The sequence below is a fragment of the Drosophila santomea genome, chromosome 2R (assembly GCF_016746245.2).
Source record: "Drosophila santomea strain STO CAGO 1482 chromosome 2R, Prin_Dsan_1.1, whole genome shotgun sequence".
NCBI lineage: Eukaryota > Metazoa > Arthropoda > Insecta > Diptera > Drosophilidae > Drosophila > Drosophila santomea.
In genome coordinates, this window is record NC_053017.2 from 16234675 (window position 1) to 16254331 (window position 19657).

At 43.9% G+C, this 19657-nt stretch overlaps 2 protein-coding genes across 6 annotated transcripts in view; both read right to left on the bottom strand.

The window, feature by feature from the left end:
- The window catches only part of LOC120445285 (semaphorin-2A), a 47227-nt gene extending 37304 nt beyond the window's left edge, over nucleotides 1-9923 (bottom strand). For all 3 annotated transcript variants that reach the window (XR_005615739.1, XR_005615738.1, XM_039625587.1), the window contains exon 1: nucleotides 9729-9923. The gene's annotated coding sequence lies outside the window, so the exon portion shown is untranslated. The remainder of the gene's footprint in view (nucleotides 1-9728) is intronic.
- A 3207-nt stretch (nucleotides 9924-13130) lies between these two features.
- Nucleotides 13131-15938, bottom strand: LOC120445718. 3 transcript variants are annotated; one of them, XM_039626286.2, is made up of 4 exons: nucleotides 15728-15938; nucleotides 15478-15616; nucleotides 15341-15420; nucleotides 13131-13212 (listed from the first exon to the last, which is right to left on the bottom strand). In XM_039626286.2, the coding sequence occupies exons 1-3, from the start codon at nucleotides 15917-15919 to the stop codon at nucleotides 15344-15346; spliced, it is 408 nt and encodes a 135-aa protein (XP_039482220.1). In that variant the 5' UTR covers nucleotides 15920-15938; the 3' UTR covers nucleotides 13131-13212; nucleotides 15341-15343. The 3 variants fall into 3 exon arrangements, with proteins under 3 accessions (XP_039482220.1, XP_039482221.1, XP_039482219.1); XM_039626287.1 differs by lacking the exon at nucleotides 13131-13212 and adding an exon at nucleotides 14132-14235; XM_039626285.1 differs by lacking the exon at nucleotides 13131-13212 and having other exon boundaries at nucleotides 14599-15420.
- Between the last annotated feature and the right edge of the window lie 3719 nt (nucleotides 15939-19657).

Here is a 19657-nt window from a genome sequence, read left to right on the forward strand (position 1 = left end):
GCCATGAGAAATACAAACAATCAAGCCAGCGGACAGTTGCATTCCCTCAGCATTCCCAGGTTCACCCCTGCAGCAACTTTTGCAACCCCGTCCAACCCTTGGGTAACCTCAGCAACCTGCGGAGCGTGCCGCAGCAATGAAAACGAAGCGACAGCAATGCTAATAGAAATTAAGCGAAAGTTTGTGGGCCCAGGGAGGGGAGAGGGCGAATTCCCAGCCAACCTGCCAACCAGCCACCCCACCCAATGTGGCCACCTGCACCACCCTGCTGAAGGTCGCCTGTGCAACGCTTGCTTTCATTTCGTTTAGTTGCTTTTTATTTGCGACTATTTACATTTGCTTTTATTAATCATAAAAAAAGCATGGCTGCACGGGAACGAGAGCAATATTTTGCCGAAATTGCCAAAAACGTTGACGCGGCTCGTGACCTCCGTGGGTTCGCCACATCACTGCCCCACCCCATTCTATATCCTGTCCTCTCGATTCTGGCTTAGTATCCTGGCGGCCTGTGCTGCACGAAAGTGCAATTTGATTTTAATGGCGGCAAAATGTTGAATTCTAGTCGCATAGCCAGACAGACGTAGAACCACCCATTCCCACATCCCCTTAGCTGTTGCTTCCTGCCTGCAATCAGGAGCCATTTGTGTTTGTCGTTGATCCTCCTGGTGCAAGGCTCACGCACGTGCACTGAGAGAAGTGGTCTACGTAGTTGGAACTAGAAGTGCGACTAGAAGTTCTTGGTTGAAATGAAATTCAAGGTCTTGCACTTCTTCTCAATTCTAGTCAATTGCAAGCCAATAAATATCTCAAATACTTTTTCCACACAACTTTGTGCTCTTCAGCAAAGTGTTCCTTTCAGTGTATACACTCACACAAACGCATAAGGAGCCTTTCCCCACGGAGTGTCGTCTGCCTGGTTCCGTTTTGCATTTTGATTGTTTTTTATGAGTGAGTGTGAGTGCGTGTCGCACGGAGTACGTGCGTGCATTTGTTTGTTTGTTTGTTTGTTTGCTTGCGCCGAATGTTTGGTCGAGAACTGAGGCAAACAACCGCTCGTCACTGTCATTAACGTCATTGTGGCTCCGGTCAGGAGCAGGACTCCAGAGCCCAAGCCGCCCACCATCCACCGTCCATCGCGCAATGTCCTGTGCTCCCGATGTCCTGATGTTGCGATGTCCTGTGTCCTGTGTCTGGCAATCGAACGGCGAGCGCGTCTAACAGTTTAAATTATTCAAATGACATTCTTCCACTGGCTGTGCCGCCTCATCCCCTAATTACATTTGGCCAAGGTTTAGTTCACGGTGAACTAACACGAGAGCCATGGAAACTATCAATAATTCATTTATTTTCATTTAATTGACTGAAATTTCAAGCGACACACGCACAAATGCCATTTGCATTGGATCCTCCCATTTTTTCAAAGGCACGCCTACGTCGGAAATTTATTGCCAAAGCGTTGACCTTTAGTGGGGGGTATGAAAATGCGGTCTTAAAATCAAATAGAAAAATAGGTACGCACAACAGAGAAGTTGAAGGAGGGTGAACATTTATTATGCTATTATTGAAAAGTGTAAAGGTTTCTATTCTTGAAAATTCTTCGACCACATTAAAGGATGTGTGCCACTGTCCAAGGAAAAAGCGTAAGAGTGAGGTGTTGGAGTGAGCCTTCCGCTTTTGTTTGCTGATGTTTGCAGAAAGTCAAGTCAGGGTTGGACCTGGGTGGCTGTTGGTGAGTCCTTGATAAGGGTTTCCCAGCGGCACGCACATTTGCCCAAAGGCCAGCGACCACCGACCACCGACAGCCACCAAGCCACCCAACCACCGAACCAACGAACCACCCAACAACACATCACAATGCAATGCTGTGTGCATGGACTGAGCTCTAGTTTATTTGTTAATGGTTTATTTATTAATTCCTGCGGATTATCACATCAGACAGACATTGCCATTGCCAATGGCAATGAGATAAGGCACGAACGGACAACGGAAATCCATATGCCATTTATAGAAGTCGAAGTCGAAGGGGGGTGAAATTGGCGGAGGAAAATGCTTATCGGGCTGGCTGGGCTAATTCACGCCCCCTTCAGCGAATCTTGAGCAAATTGCAAATTTGTGTTGAACACTCTGCTGGCTCGTGTATTAATAATGGATAAGGAGCAGACTTAGCTGGCGGAATAGTTTCCCACATATACTATATCCGCTTAAAAGTGCCAGAAACATGCGTAGACAATTTCCTTCGGCGCGGAGGTGTGGGTGGGCCGGAAATTTGAAAATTTTCAGCCAACTTCGAAAGGGAAAACTGCAAGGGGATTTTCCAGCAGTGCGTTTGACAGGCTCTGAGTGTTCAGGCGTGTGTGAACTTCCGCACATGCACACGAACACACACACTCGTAGAGAAGGCACTCATTCAAGGAGAAACAAATTTTCCCAAAAATATGTACGCACATATACAGCAAATTCTCAGCAATTAGTAAATAAAATGTTTCAACTAGAATTTTACCAACCCCGAAATCCACAAAGGACCCGGGGAAACACGGCTGAAAATTGAGAAAGATTCGAATTTTCGGTGCTGGGGGGAAAAACCTTTTAAAGTATTCAATAACATGAAAATGCCAACCCTGCTCCACAAAATAACTCCCGCCACTTTCATTTTAACCTGATGGACGTGACAACAAATTGAATTTCTCACGCCTTCTGATTCGGTTGCTACAATTTTTTTCGGTATTTTTAAACTCGATATGAAGTCGGCCCAAAACCTCCTTAAAAGCATATAAATGTCATCGAGTTCATGGTAAGCGAAAGGTTATCGCAGGAATTTCATAAAATGAAAAGACATTCTAGAACTCGATTTTTGCTAGCGCATCGAATTACTGGAACTTAGGGCATAGTCTTAAAATGGTCGGAATTTTGATTATTTAAACCCTGTCCCCGGCCATAATCATCAAAATAAAGCCACTTAGCCTGCGACCCTTTGCCCCATCCCACCAAATCATAAAAAAACAAAATTGAATGTCAAATTCATACTCGAGTTCAAATTCAAATTCAAATTCAGACTGAGTCTGACATTGAAATTTGCATATGGCATGGCAGCGCTTACGTGTTTTGTTTGCTCTTTGTTTCTGTGTTCCCCCTTACCCCCTCCCCGAAAAATTTTCCAATGGGGGGCGGTGGAAAAGCGTGGCGGCCTTTGAAGTGTGCCAGCATGGCGCTTAGCTGCTGATAATCCTTTTTAAATAAATTTGTTGGCACAAATCGTTATGCCAGCCCACACAGAGGGGGGTTACGAAAAACTCACCTTTACTGGTTTTTCATTTTTTGCAACCCCTTTTTCACATCAGCACTGCGTTTTGTAGCTTATTCGCTTCGCTCTGTTGTGCTAAGCATGTTAATACACAGGAAATTAAACACTTATGCGGAAGTCATTGAAGAGTTAGCTCCCACATGTGCACAGGGAGAAATAAGGTAGTGGGTATGGCATTAGTTTAGAAGTCCAACTCGTACAGCAAATCCATTTCAAATGCTTAGCTTCAGCTTGTTTGAGATATTATTATAAGTATTTTTATATGCCACAATGCAATATATAGATAGCTGATTTTTCCCCATGTAACCACACATATTGCGCCACGGGAATTAAGTGGCATTTGAAAAGCGTCTGAGCATTCAATTATGCACAGGACAATGGCAATGGGGCCAAGGTAACGGCGGCCTTCTGACGGCACAAGTACAACTACAACTACAGCTACAGCCAGAACAACGATGGTAATGATGATCAGAAGGACGCAACGATGATGCGGATGATGTCTGGCCTGATGTACATGTAGCACCCTTAATAGACACCCCCAAACACATTAACACACAGCCGACAGAGCCACGAAGAAGGGGGAAAAACAAAAACCCACAAAGCTAGAGCATGAAGAAAATTTCATTTAGTTTCCACTAACACGCTGTCAACAAAAAGGGGCGGTTGGGGGGCGGGGCAGCTGTGTGCTTCCCTTGCCGGCGAACTTAAGCGATTTTGCATTTCATTACGGCTTTCATTTTTTTTTTCTTTGCGGTAAGCTCTCTTTCGCAGCAGCAGCAGTAGCAAAACAGAGCAGACAAAAACCAAGGATAAACACAAATACATAATCCAGGAGGGCAAACAAAAAGGGTTAGCCCCGCCCACTTCTGGTCCGTGTTCCAATCCCGAGCCCCCAAATCCCATAGCCACTATCCGTTCTCCTTCAGCCAAATCTGTTTTGTTGGTAACGGCTTGAGTTACTTAAATACTTTGTGCGGCGCATTCGAGCGCAAAATGAGGCACGGATTGACCCCCACAGGATTGTGTTATAAGATAATTGCTTAAAAGGAACCAAATCCTTTGGGTGGTGGTGAGTCACAATCTCCGCACTGAACGGCACTGAACCAGCAGTCCCATCAAGATGGACAGGCAGTCCATGTACATAGCGCATAGTATATATGGAGCACTTCTGATTGCCGGCTGAATACAGTTTCATTAAATCGCAAATTGCCATAATTCAACGCTTTACATTAGCCGCTCTTTAAAATCAGGGATCAGGATCAGGAAAAGGGGAGAAGTGAAGCCCAGCCCAGCAGCCCAACAGCCAGACATCGATTAAATTGCGCAACAGAATGAACAGAATGAAGCAATAAACATTTAGGGGGCTCAGGACTCGCAGCTCGGGACTCAGGACTCAGAACTGAGTACTGAGGGCCCAGGACGATGTGAACTCGAGCCAGGACCAAAGCCAGGGCACACGACAAAGCAGAAAAATTACCGCAGAGTGTGTGTGCTGCTCAGTGAAGTACACTGGGCGCAAAAGGGTTCAGAAACTGCACTTTCAGCGAAAGCGATGCTAAACCTTAAATACATTAATATACGCTTTAAATGTCTGGTATTTTCTCGTGTTTTTTAAGTTTGTAAAATAACTAAAATTGACAGCATTGGCCTCCGATTTACAAAATAATAATATTTATTTCCCATTTTTGATCGCCTATCTTTGGTGCAATCTTTTTCCAAGTGCTCTGTTTGTGTGAATATTTGCCAGTGGGTTAAACGTGTGCACATCGACGTCCGCATCAAATGGCCAAGCGACGTTTAGCAGTCGATAAAGTCATTCGGTGCAGCACGTGAATGCCGGCTAAGTTATGCATGTGTGTGTGAGTGCTAGCCCTCTTCCGTTTGGCCCCTCATTTTACGCTTTTGTGATAAAGTAATCAGCTGATGCCGACGGCCAAAGTCCAGAGTACAGAGCCCAGAGTCCAGAGTGCGATAGCCATCGATGGATGTCAACTGAGGCCACGACACTGACCGTCGGTAACCGCAAAATGTTTATTGATTATTTACGACATACTCGCACACACACACACACACAGAGTGAATTGAAATGCATTTAATGTGTGGTTAAATATTGACGAAAATTGTATGGAAACTTTTAGATTTTATTTACACAACAAAAGCAAACATAAAAAATATGTAAAATAAATCAAACCGAAAGCAGTCATGCCGAATTGGCCAAAACAAAACCGAATGTAGCCAAATAGCAAATCAAAATAGTTCGGCCAAAACAAATAGGAACATCAAACGATTGGTTCGGGCTGTTGGCCTGGCCCCGAAAAGCCTCTCCCTGGTCAAAACGCGGCGTCTAGACGGTATTGCATTTCGGCCATGGCCAATAAAGCAAATGCGAACATTCGTCCTACACTAAAAATTAACAACGGCGACGACACGTTTTGGCCAAAACGGGGGGGCGCAAAAATGTTTGGAAAAAATTGGGAAAAAGTGAGAGAAAGCAAAAGGCATAAACCAAAAGACAGACAACTGACAGACGGCCAAATGGAATAAGAAATGGCAATGAAAATAATAAAAGTCCCGAATGAAAGAACACGGTCGAAAAAGGATGAAACGGGAAATGGTGCGGCTATGAATGAAAATCGGAAAATGCTAAGCAAACAGACACTCACACACACAGAAAAAAGGCATAACTCCAAGTGGATTTTTCTCTGTTTGTGTGTGTGTGAGTGTGAGTGTGGCGTGTGAACAGGTTGTGCACTGAAATAAAAACGCAACAATGCGCAATCATCATTATCGTTAAAAGAGGCGCTTACAGAACTAGACAAATTGCCACTTTAGAGAGCTGGACCAGGCCAAAAGCCAAAAGGCTCAAAGTGGCAACGGCAACAGCATCAGCAAAAACAACAGCAACAACAGCAACAACAGCAACAACAGCAACATCAGCAACACTTGCAGATGCCACAACAGCAACATCAAGAGCAACAAGAGCGGAAGTTGGCGGCCACAACGTGCCGAGCGGACCAAGGAAGCGTCTATAATGACCCCTGGGCAAATGGGCCAACACGCACACGCACACACACTCACTCGCACACAAGCACACACTGGCCAACACACCAATACACTAACACACACCGACCCCGCATAAAACCAAAATGGCGCACATTAGAGACCCTCGGCGCACAGAAGTATGCTACGCTTGGCCATTTCAGGCTATGTTGGCTAACCGAAAACGACCAAAGAGCAAAAGAGCAACAAGCCAGCTCGCAAAAACAGCCAGCAAATAGAAAATAGAAACACGAGCAGAAAAAAAATAACACTCATAATCAACTGCCGCCGAGTGAACAATGAATAGAATCAAACAAACCCAAATAGCAGCAGAGTTCAGCAGCACCATCCACATCAACATCAGCACCAACGGCAGCAAGTTCAAGGTTCAGCGTCTCATTGCTGGCTTTTGTTTAGTCGTCGGCAAAGCTTAGGCCAGCACTTTTTTTCCATTTCGCCTTTTTGGCCTTAATTATAGACACGCACACGAGCACACTCAGTCGCAAACATGAAGCGAACAATTACGCTGGCTTCTGCAGAGCAGCAACAGTCAAGCGCAGCAGAAACATGAGCTTTGAATTCGTTGTAATCCACCGAAAGAAATCAAATGCTTTAATTACAATGGGCGCTATTGATGATTAGGAAATAATACACTTTCTGTATTAGATGTACATGCTTATTGTTATTTAATCATAATTTCTCATGTTTCAAAGTCTCAGTATGGGCCAAAGCTCTTTGCAATAAAAAGTCACAAGTTTGTGAATATCTTTTGAGCCAATAGTGTTTGAGCAATATGGGTAATTCTAGGGCAATCGTTACAATATTTATTCAAAAGTGCCTAGAAACAGATTTAAATAATTTGCGGTCAAGAAATAAGCTCAAATATATGTTTCACTCTACAAGAAACGATGAAAAAGGACTATTTTAAGAACGTAAAAGCAAGCTAAATTTCTACGAATATTTCTGATTATTCTGCCCCACATTTGTTAAGAGCTATGGAAAATCAAAGCCCTTTTCCTTAAAGAAAAACATTTTTTCGTACTGTAAGAGCGCCTGGCAATTTGCAGGCATCTAAATGCTTTCCAAGAGCTCTCATTAATAGGAGGGTCAGATCCCTACCCCTTCAGTCCATTTTCACCCTTCTTAAGGACTCTGATTGCTGCTGTTGCTGCTGTTGCTGCTGCTGTTCATGCAGTGGCGACGGCAATTATTGTTACAATTAAAAAACCATTAGGCGTAATTTGGTTACTCTGTGTGGCTCCTTTTTCTCGGCCATGTTTTCGGTGTACGAGTATTTGTTTGATTGGGCCACACGACACTTCCGTTGGACAGGCGGCGGAGCACGGAAAACGCAATGAAAACATTAATTTGCCGCCTAAGAATCAATAAGAATAAAAGTGCGCAAGTGAAGTCTGGAATAACTAATCCCCTGGCTTTAGGTATTTACCCCCGATTTCAAATATTCATGGTAATAACGCAGAAATTGCTTAATTCCATTTAATAAGCTGAAAATGTCTCTTTCCATCCGGCAATTGAGTGTGTACACTGTACACACGGTGTGTGTAATTTACTGCCGGCTCCTGGGCGAATGTAACCAACTTTGAAGTTAACTATTTATGAAATTGAACTTTGGCTGCCATTTGCGCATAATTTCCCCATTCCCTGGCCCAAAAAAGGAAGTTCGAAGCGATTTCTAAAAACGTTTTCCCTCTTTTATTTTCCCTTTTCGATTTAGCTCTTGCTTCAAGTTGTATTTATCTTTTTATTTTTTGATTGTAACACACATGCAACATGCCACACAGGGCAAAATGGCCGCAAAGTGATGGGCCTAGTCTGCCATTGATTGGCAGCTGTCTCACATGACCCCCAATCCGCCAGTCCCCCAATCCCCTAATCCAGAAGACCATGCCCCTTTTATGCCACCAGCTGAGTGTCAAAGGCGCTTAAACGCTTTGAGCCCGCCGCCTGCCCTCCTTGCCCTTCCTCACCCAACGAGCCATTTCTTTTTGGCCAGGTTCTTTGGCCACTTTTTTCGGCGCTGGCCAATCTTCTCAGGTTCCATTGTGCGCGAAACGAGCTGGTACGCTTTTTGTGCCCCTGCATTTAATACCCTAACTGACTGCGGCAGAAATTCCATCGCGTTTTTCATCCCTTTGTGAAATAATTACGCCTCTGTCTTAAGCGAGGAATTTCAAGCATAGTTTCGATAGAGTCGCACTCCTTCAAAAAGCGACATAGGAATTCTTCAGTTATATGCAACTATGAAATAAATAAAAAATATAACAATGAGGCATGATTAAGTGAGACACTCAAAATAAACCTTTCTGTAAGTCATTTTAAGGCGTTCTACCGGGTACTTGAAAAGTATCCTTAAATAATTAGCTTGTTAATATTTACATGCATTATAAGCGCCTTAAAAGGACTTAGAACCCATAAATTATTTTATAAGTTGGATTAATATATTAAATATATAAGTTCAAATACTACAAAAATGAAGTGCTGTTTATACAATAAACTTTTCCTGAAGCCGAACTGAAGTGGAATATTTTGGAGTTATATTTTTAAGGTGTCAAAAGTAAGGGCATTCAACTCGCGACTTCGCTGCACTTCTTCTTGACCCTATGGTGCAGTGCTGCGCTCATAATCACCAAAAAACAGACGGAGGGTCGGAGTGCTTTTGAAGTTCTTTCTGTTCGCATTGTTGTTGGGCTCTTGGGCGGCCAACGGGGGGGGGGGGTATGCAGAGCCGTGGCAGAAGGGGGTTATGGTAAGGGGGGTGGTGGGGCAAGGGCATGCGAAACAACCTCGACATGCGATGCAATCGCCAGCACTTTTTTCAACCAGCTTTTGTGTCTTGGTGGCGTTTTCTCTCTTCGTTTTTTTTTGCTGCTGGTAGCCGCGAGTCGCAAATCGCGAATCGCTTGCTGCAAGTTGCGACCAGGTGGCTACTGTTACGGCCAAGATATTGCACACTTTGCTCGAAACGCTAAAGGAAAAAAAAATAGAGGCGAGAGAATTCCGCTTAGAGCTGTTCTAAGTGGCAATAACAATTTGGCCGTTTGCATTCGCAATTTATGTGCTGAATGGGCCAACTTGGCTGGCTGCACAAATGCAAATGGCAAACTGATGGCCAAAAATAACTCCTTTGTCTTCCACACTCTGCACTCAGCACTCTTTTCAGCAGTCAGTCGTTGGGTTCAGTTTTGTGTGCAGCGTGGAGTCGCAGCCACGAAAGAGAACGGGTTGCAAACAAGTTGGGATCAACTGGTCAGCGCGGGTAATGCAAAGTGAAACACGCTTGGCAGGTAGCGCTCAGGTGGGATTCTGATTGGATTCGGATTGGAGAGCGTTGCACAGTCGTTTTGGGGATCGAGATTTGTATATTCACCTCACTGCTGTCGAGTTTTCGTTGCACACTTTTCACTGAAACCTCTGTTTTTTAATCTAATTCGCTTTTCTTCGCTTCTTGTGCGTTTCTTGGCACTGCTTGCAGTTTGCACGAGTTTTCAGCTGGGTTTTTGAATGCGCTTTTCCGCTTTTCCACTTTCCCGCTCAACATCCGCACACGATGACCGTTCGAGTCGCGATTTCAAGACAAACTGAACAATCCGTCGCTGTTGCTTCGCCGCCGCCGAAGTTATCGCACACACATTCGCATCTTCGGCATTCTGGGCTCGGCTTCGCTCTCATTCGTTTGGCAGTCGCTGAAGTTCGTCGAAAACGGGTTTCAAGCTGGCAATGCCGCCGAGTCAACTGTTACTGGGAACACTTCTCAGCATCTACCGGCGTTTTTAACAGTTTGTTTTGCTGTTGAGCCTACAGACTTGACAGTGGGAACGGTCTAATAAATGTTAACATTCTCTTAAAACATTACAGTTTTCAGCATTAATTAATTTATAGAACGTGTTTTCTTATTGTACAAAAAATTATGAACATTCTAAAAATAAGTTCTTTGGAATTTTGAGTTTTTAATATTTTCTCCATTTATGTATATCAATATAAATATTTAATATTTATTCTCTAAATTATTTTAAAGTATTCTATTTAAAATTTAAGGAAGCGCCGTGTTTTGTATTTAAGGATTTCACTGAGTGATTTTAGAAATTAATTTTTTTTCTTTATATTAAATTTTATTTCAAATGTAGAAGTATTTTATACGTAGGCTTATTCGTCTAGGAATAATGTTTTTCGCCTTTTAAGAAATGGTGCCCCTATTTTTGAACAAAATACATTGAATTAATTTGTTTTTAGAACTTTTTAAGGAAGTTATTAATGGATTAAGCTCCACTGCGAACGGTGCTTAAGACCTATTTTAGATGCACAAACTATTTCGAGCTAAGATCCTAATGCAAATCCACAAGAATTCCAAAAAATGACAACTGCCGCACAACCTCAATTAGCCCAGGTTAGTAATTGATGTGGTGAGCTGCAAAAGTCGTTTCTGCAACACCTTCTTCGGCGATTATAGAACTTTCACTTAATTGCCATAAATTGGAAGTGCCAATACGTGTTGCATTAAACTTTCAGATCCATTCGGTGAGCGGCCAATCAAGTGATTGACCACAGATTGTGCGGCGGAGGGGGAGTAAAATCGTTTGGAATTAGGGCATGTGGAATAATTTATGCTCGAATTAATAATGGCACGTAGCCAATCATTTGAATGCGATTTAATTAATTTCCCAGGCCGCCATTCACCTGAAACTGGGCTCCATGCCGTAATGACAGGACTTAAGCCACTCGTTGGCCGGCCGAGATGGATATGCACTACTTACGCCCGCTTGTATATCAATAAAATCAAATAAATATATCGTTTGAGGCCAGGGCCATCCACCTGAGATCCGCACGCATATAAATAACCAATGATGCGGCATTTATCTGCCCGCCACTCCCACTCCTACTCCTGCCCTTGTCCCCGCTCCTCGTATTCCACTGCTGGCCATCAGTCTCGGCTTACGTTCCATTTAAAATGGTTTTCGGTCCGTCCTGGGGGCCATTGAAACTAAAGACGAAGAAATTGTTCTTTCAGTGCACAGGGAGAAATTCGGGCAAGTGCAAAATATTGCTAAATATTTATATGTACATCTTGAATAGAAAATCTTACTTTGACTCGGCTTAACCTTATTCTTCAACTTTCCATTCCAGCCTAATCAATAAACTCATTTAAGAATAAGTATTAACGCTGATTTTGCACAGTGTCTCTCTGCCATTGTTCTGAGGGAGCTGGCAGGACTCCTCCAGAGCCAAACTTGGGGCTAAAAGGGATAAACGTTTTTAGCATGGCCTGCACGATTTTTATGCAAGGAACGTGTTGTTGCTGCCCCAGCCCCTTTTGGCTCAGAGGCTCTTGGCCATGTCCGTGCGACTGTTTCGCGTCATTTGCTCTCTGCTGGATCGTAATTTTATGGCTGCCAGCAGCTTCTTGGGTCTCCAATTGCAGGGTGGCGGGCGAGGTGGGTGGCGGCATAGCAGGCAGTCAAAGCAAACGGAAGTAAACTGAAGCCAAAAATTCTCGTTTTTATTTGACGAAGCGTTCAGTTCCCAGAGCATTCCTCCAGAAGTTGTCAAAACAAAGCGAGCGAAACTAACAATAAGTGAGTGGAGAGGCGGGCATCTGGCTGGGAACGATGGAGTTGGCTCGGGCCAAGGTGGGCCATCAATGGGCCAAACTGCATCCACCTGGCATCGGACCAAACGGCAGGCGGAGCCGAGAATATCGCTTACCAACTCGTTTGGCAATTTTTCTCAATTTTCACATTGAAAACTAAGCGCCAGCGCTACGAAAGAGCCGCCCCTCAATAGTATCATCCGTCCCTAGGCAACCCCTTTAAAAGCCCCACCCCCCCCACTTTTCAACTTCATATTTGAGCTTCCAATTTGAGTGGAGCGCCGGGGGGATGGGAGGTGGGTGGCTGGCAGAGAGGGGTGGGTGGACCCGAAGGGAGGTGTCAGCGGCACAAAGCCAACTGGATTTCCGCAGGCCAACTCGTGCTCACTGGGCACTGCAAAAATGGCTTATAGATTTCTGCGAATAAAATGGTATTAGATTTGTGTGAAATAAACAACCGAGGTATTTTATAATGAAATTTTGATTCTGCTAAGAAAAAAGTAGTTTTTCCACTTTGTGCCTTGATTTTTTCGAGTGCATTTGTAGCATCCACCTACAACTTGGCGCTGCTGGCCATGTGGCAGCTTCACGATTGCTCTTTGGTGATTTGGATTCCCTGCTCACACACACAGGCGCCCAAACAAAGCACAAATTGTTGTATGTAATTGTGCGTTGGCACACACACACACACACATACACACACTCATGCTCGCCCGCATTAACACAACAACAAGTGGAGCAGCCACACGAGCTCACCTGCCGCTGCGTGCGCCGAATTCCATTGCATACTTGGCGGCGCCTGCCCCAGCATTCCTTCCCCTGCCACGCCCACCGCTGCAGGGGTACCTTTCGCCCCCGCCCCCCACCACACCCAGAAAACTACGGAGCCTGTGCAAATAAAAAGTGATATACGCGCGACACTGAATGAATATTAATCGCTTTCTTTTTGCAGCTCCCATTTCTCTGCGCTGTGTTGGGCGCACCTTTCTCTTTCGTGGCCGCCTGGCCTTTTGTTTGGACCATCTGGCCGGCTGATTTGGCAGCTTAAATGATTTCCGCTTCGACTCGACTGCGTGCGGAATGCACGGGAATTTATTAGTTAAGTCTAGCTGATTGTTCCTGGTCCGCCGTTTGGAATAACTCGGGCTCGGAATCGGGCTCCCTTGATTTTCCGTCTGGTTTTCATTTCCTCTTCGTTTTTTTTGGGAAATTCACACTGTTGTGTGCGCGTGGGCGTGGTCTCACTTTCGCAAGCCAAAGCACTTAGCTGAAACAGGGAAAAAATAAATATAAAAACGCCTGGCCTTACTCATTATGTACACTCAAGAAAATAAATTAATTATAAATTATAGTTAACCACCGTAGCAGCTAAAATACTTTGTTACTTGGAACAGTTTTTTAATATATACTCCAAATACTATTAATTGTTGAAGTGCAGTGCTGAGTTTCGGAGTATCCCCATTTTTGGTAGTGCAAAAGCCCCTCGAGCCACAACTTGTCATAAGGGTTAACACCCTGCCTTTTTTTTTGGCCTCCCCTTGTACTTAGCACCTTTGAAGGGCTTCACTGTAGCCCCGAAAAAAAAAACCGTCACACATTTTTGGGCGATTCAATTTGGGCTCCCGGTGGATTCAAAGTTTGTTTGGCAATTCCTCATGCAGAGGTGTTTTTTTTTATTTTAATGAATTTTTCGCATTAAATTTCGCAACAATGAATCGCTTTGTGTCGAGGGGTTCGATGTCACCAAGGTGTTTGCATCGCTTGACACCTCGGCTGCTCGATTGTGGCACCCCCCGCTACCCCCCCTTAATCTTTTCAGCAGCACACATCCCCTCGCCCTGGGTTGCCTCTCCTGAGTCTGTCAGGTATTTCCGCAAACATGTTTGCATGTTTTGCCACACAGAATTTATAGTTAATTTTCAATTTTGTTCAACAAGCTGCACAGACACTAACGCTCACAGGCTCACATAGATTTGAATGAATGGATTCCATTTTGCCGGCATGCCAGGTGCTTGGAAAGGGGTCGTGGAGTTGGGCGTTGGGGTTGCAAATGGGGCCGGACCCGGCACCCAGTGTCAAAGGCAAACTTTGCAGACAACAAAAGCCCAACGCAGCCTGGGAAGGAAGAAGATGCAGGATCTGAGGACAAGAACACAACACAGGAGCGGAGGTGGGGAGAAATTCAAACTTTACGCTCTCCATTCTAATTGCCAGTGCAACACCCCCTTTTTTTTAGGTGTCACGGACTACGCCCATGCGGCTTTTGATTCTCTGTGGTTGGTTGGTGCGTCTGCAAAAAAAGACAACTAAATAATACAAAAATAAAACTCAGACACACTCGCAACGAAACTAATCTGCTAGTGAGCCCCAGCATGACACATTCACTGAAAGAAACCAGAGTTACTCACTAGAGTTAAAGAGAGTTAAAATGAAGCGATTTTGGGTGCCAAAACCACGAAAGCTCACAAAATTCTAAGAAATCGTGTTATCAGTTATTGTATATTGTTATATATAAAGTATAAAGTACATTAAATACTAATTCGGGATTAAGCAAAATGACTTTAATTTGTTCAATGGTAACTAGCTTAAAAATTAATAACTTACTTAAATTTTTTAAAGAAATTAAACTAAATACTAGATGTTGCTTACTATTAATTTTACACAATTAAAGCTTAGACAAACGGAAACCGACATTTTAAATACTCATTTAAAAGTTCGTAAATTATGATCTATAACTTATTTTCCCCCTGTGCATGCAGCTCCCTATACTCCAGTGTATACATAGAAAAGCAATTTGTTTGCGGCTCTCACTATTGTTGCATGATTATTGTTTGTTTGGATGCGTCTGTTTCCCAGCCGAATCGCGACTCGAGTCGCCTCCCCGAATTTCCGCCCATTTCCCGCCAGTTTTCCCCACCATCTTTGTCACACTTTTTTCCAGCAGCCGCACTGTGTGTGTGAGTCTGTCCTTGCGGTGTATTTAACCTGTCTGCTTGTTGGATTACGACAACCAGTCCACAGACAGGCGGAGATGGGGTTTGCGGGGATGGCAAACAGAACAAAACGGGCAACAAAACATGTATCTATTCATACGCCACTTTGTGCCAAAGGGGGTGCCACCAAAGGGGTGGGCAAATGGGTGGCTGGGTGGTTGGGTTATGGGGGCAGAACGGGTAATGCAATACGCATGCAACGATACCACAAAAGCCCCCAGAAGAGACCCAGAACACAACCCACACCCCCCGGGCCAGACTTCCACTGGGTTAGCAGACATTTTAACGCTTATTTTACTTTTGGCTACGAAAGCACACCCCGCAGCAAAACACCATGTTCACACTTATTTGCCCCTACACTCAGATCAACTGCGTTTTAACTGGACTAGAAAAAAGACATACGCACTAATATTCCATTTGCACGGAAGTGTGCATTTGAAGAAAGTCCTGGAAGACATCGTACATGAAATAGGACCAGAAACCTGGGAAACAGATTTCTTAAGTAAATGAATTCTTTGGGAAAACCATGGGAAAACTACCTGCTATGGATTGAAACACGGGAACCACAAGTAACATCCTCCCGTCCAGATTGTAAAAGTACAGGATGGACTTGTACACGAGTGTGTAGATAAATATGCAGCCAGCCAGCAGCCAGGGCAAGAAGAGCCAGTGATTACTCTGCGAATACAAATTTGAACTCAACTCAACTAAATACACTTTTAAAATCATTTTTCCTTTTTTTTTAGGATGGAGCAATGTACGCGTACCTTTTACAAAGCTTTGTCTCACCTTTAGGGAACCCACGAATAGAAAAATTCCACCGACGATCTGCAACAGGCAAACATTCATCCACACATTTAATTCCCAGCACTTATTGATCTCCACCCACGTGGTGGTGCATCCCGTTATGAGGAGTGACACAATTGCGGTGGAGCCAGCAATGACCATCCGCACGTGGTTGGCACTCAGCGATCGGAACATTTTCTCCAGCCCAACAGAACCCTACGAGCAAACCATAACAACTGGTTCAACATTCCATTCCAGAGCGCCCCTTACTGGGAAGCCTTATCAGAAAGCTTATTAAGAGTAAATAGAATGTATCGAGTGTTTGCGATCCGAAGCTTACTCACCCTTGCAGTCATAGTTTGTAATTCTCTTGTGTTTTTATATGTTATATTAATAGTTGGCTCATGATTTTCTTGATTATTTTATTGTGGAACCTCAGATCGTTAAACATGTTGAGTTCTTTTGATTTTCGGCAGTGGAATGTTTGTATTGGTTGCAATGAACTTGAAAATAATTTTTGGCTTCAAAGCAAGCATTTATGAATGCTATTATCTACATTTAATTTAATTTTTATACAAAAGGAGCTGTTATTTTTCATTCTTTTGTGTGGTTGCATTACCGCGAGCTGCTGATGAAAGACTTTAACCAGGATGGAGGCTATGGAGCATGGGCCGCGATGAATGTACCCCTTAAGTAGCTGAAGCTTTTCGCGTAAATTAGCCAAGTGTAGACTTCATTAAGTTGGGCCAGTAAATTAAGTGCTAATGTCGAAAGTTTTGACCGACAAAGTGCGCAATGAAACGCCGTAGTTGTTGCTGCTATTTGAAGCCGAAGCGATGTTGTTGAGCTTGATATTTTTGCGCCGCTCTTGCTGCGGAAACAGCCAGCGGCGATAGGAAAGCAAAAGCAGGAGCAGCTTCATCCGAATCCGAATCCTCATCCGTATCCTCGTCCTCGTCCCCCTTAAACCGCAACAACAACAGCAGGAGTAACACCAGAAATTAGGGCCAACTTCTGGCATCGAATGGAGCTATACCCTTTAACGTGATTTACATCAAATAGCATGAACGTGCTGCTTTTAAGACACAAATGTATGTGTTTGTTACTCATTGATTTAATATCTGACTTCTGTGGTTACAGCTACATGGTTATATTATTCATTTTTTGTAAATTTAATTAATCAACGATTGGGAACACACTGAATCATCTTCTAGTTGCAGGGTACAACCACAGCGGCTGAAATAGAGAAGTGGTAAGGAGGCCAAATTGATGATGGAGACCAGCGAGGGAAAATTGCACTCACTTTCCACGGTAACCCCTTACCCCTCCTCTTGTCCAAAAAAAATACAAGGGCAGCTGCCACGCCCCCCACCACCCAGTAATTTTGCCCCGTAATGTCTGCGTGAGGCAAAAACAGTCTGCAAATTTTTAATGCTTTAATCTTGATGCTAATAAATCTTGAAGTAAGTTCCCCAGCACTTTTACATTACTTTCGGGACACAAAAAAGGGTTGGCGAGGCGAGGCGAGGCGAGTCGAGGTGGCAAATACAATTAGACAGCTGTACGCTTAACGTTCTTAGTTTAAGCCAATTTGAATGCACTTTGGACCCCTTCTTGCCCACGCCCCTGGGTAATTGCAAGTGACACTTGAGGCGAGCGCCTTGCTGACATCGCCTCTAATCGAATTTCGAGCTGTTCGGTGCGTGTGGCCTGGCCATTGATTAACCCGACCAGTTTTCCATCAATCTATGTGGCAATGTGATGGTGTGAAGGGGGGTTGGGGGGAAAACTTTGGGCATAATTTTCCCTGGTAAAAGTTGGCCACAATGTCATCAGCGGCACTTGCCAGTTCTTTGCGGCAGAGGGGATGGATCAGGACATGCTTCCTGTGACACAGAACTGTCAGGATGGCGTGTGACAAATTTTCGTTATTAGAAGAGGGCAAAACTCGTTTTATTAACTTGAAATTTATGGCCAGCCATTTGGCAAAGACAAATTAATCAAAAAACCAAAATAAAAAGAAAGAAAGCAGCCAAAGCGCTTGCTGCTTGGCTTTTATTTCCGTGTACATAAATTTGTATTTAAAAATGAGTTAGACGCGGAGCTTTGGCTCAATTTCACGCCAACTCAGCTACCCAGATTCGCCCACCTGCCAAATGCCAAATGGTTCCCATTTCTCTTCGCCCTTCCAGACTTTTCTTATTATGTACGAATTTGTCATTTCTTCGAGCTGAAATGCAATTTAAATGCTGCCGGGTAGCGAAAAGGAATTTTAATGTTCTCCTTTTTAATGGCAAGACTTTCCCAGCGTCGGCAAGTTAAACAATCTTGATGTCTTTGGTGTAACCAAAGCACCCAGCACCTAGTGCCTCATCAACTCTCTTATTTGTCCAGCAGATGGAGCATATGTTGACCACTCTGGTTGTCCTTCTTTATGAGGTGGACGCTTAGTTCCCCCACTTCATGCAGCAAAAGGCGGGGCGAAAAAAAGTGCAAAAATATGTTGCACATAAATTCGTATTAAGTTTGGCCCGCTGTCACTTTTTCTTCGGCCGCCTAAGCAATGCGGGCAGACAGAATAACGACATAATCATAAATTTAAATATGCAACCCAGAGTTCCTGCCCCTTACATCTCTGCCAAAAAGAAAAAAAAAACGAGCGGAAAAGAAAGGCGGCTGAGTAGAAAAAACGCAGAGGAAAACCTTGGCAGTGACAGTTTCGCTTTGGCTGGCATAAGGAATTTCCCCGGCTTGCCAGGCACACATGTTGCCCCAGCTTTATGCGTCCTAAATGGAGTTGTTTTCCAGCCGTCGAGTTGGGAAAATCGAGTTGGGGACTGGGAAATCGGAAGCGCCACTCTCCGCTGAGAAAGGTCTTTATTACCCGAGGATGGAACTAACCTGGAACCAGATTAAGATGGCCACTTGGGGTTCAAGTGTCACCCCTAATGTGCAAAGGCAAAGCCATTATTACATGATTCAAATTTTATGTAAAAAGTTATTCAATTCATTCGTTGCCTGTAATTGAAAACGGAAATTGCGTAATATACAAGTGCAGAATCTTACTATAAATGATCATAAATGTAGTAAGGAAAATCTTACTCATACTTTTCCACTCCAACATTTGTGTTGTACAATTCAACTGCCTAGCGATGGATTAAATATTTAATCAGCCCCTAAGTTGACATTGCGCAATCGTATATCTTGAATTATGGCCAACTGTGGCACTATTAGTATATTCCCTGTTCAATCAAGTAATTTCAAGCGATTTACCGAAGAAAAGTGGCAGGAAAATTGCACGGAAAAGTTGGGGAAATCCAACACCTGGACACCCTTTTCAGTCCTTTTTCCCCCCCCACAACCCCAGAACCCCCATCATCATCATTCCAAGTCCCCAAAATCTGACGCAAACATTTTCGAGTAATCCGAGTGAGAAGGAGCTGGGCAGAAACGACAAATAAAATGTTTCGCAAAGCAAACTGTGGACCAACAATGGATCTGGGACTGCTACCATCTCCACTGGAGGGGGGGAGGGCACAGAAAGGAGTTGGCCCCAAAGGAGGGACATTAGTTTATTAGAGTGTGCGAGAAGCTTGAATGCCCCAAAACCTAAACACGAGATAAGGAGAGCGGGAATATCCTTGGCAGGACGAGACAGGTCAGAGAACAGAGAACTGGGAACAGGGCGAGTGACAAGGCAAATGCATGTTATTGTGTGTGCTTAAAAATAAGAGAGAGAAATCTACTTAAATGGTGAAAAGTTGCGGACATGGAAGGTGCTTCCGGATCAAGGATATACGCAAATAATGTTTGTAAACAATTTTTATTGCTTTCTGGTTGAGATGCGCCCCGTATTTGCTTACAAAAGTAAAAGTTGTTGATAGAAATCACAGAACATAAACAGAACACTGAGATGCCAGCAAAAGATAGAGA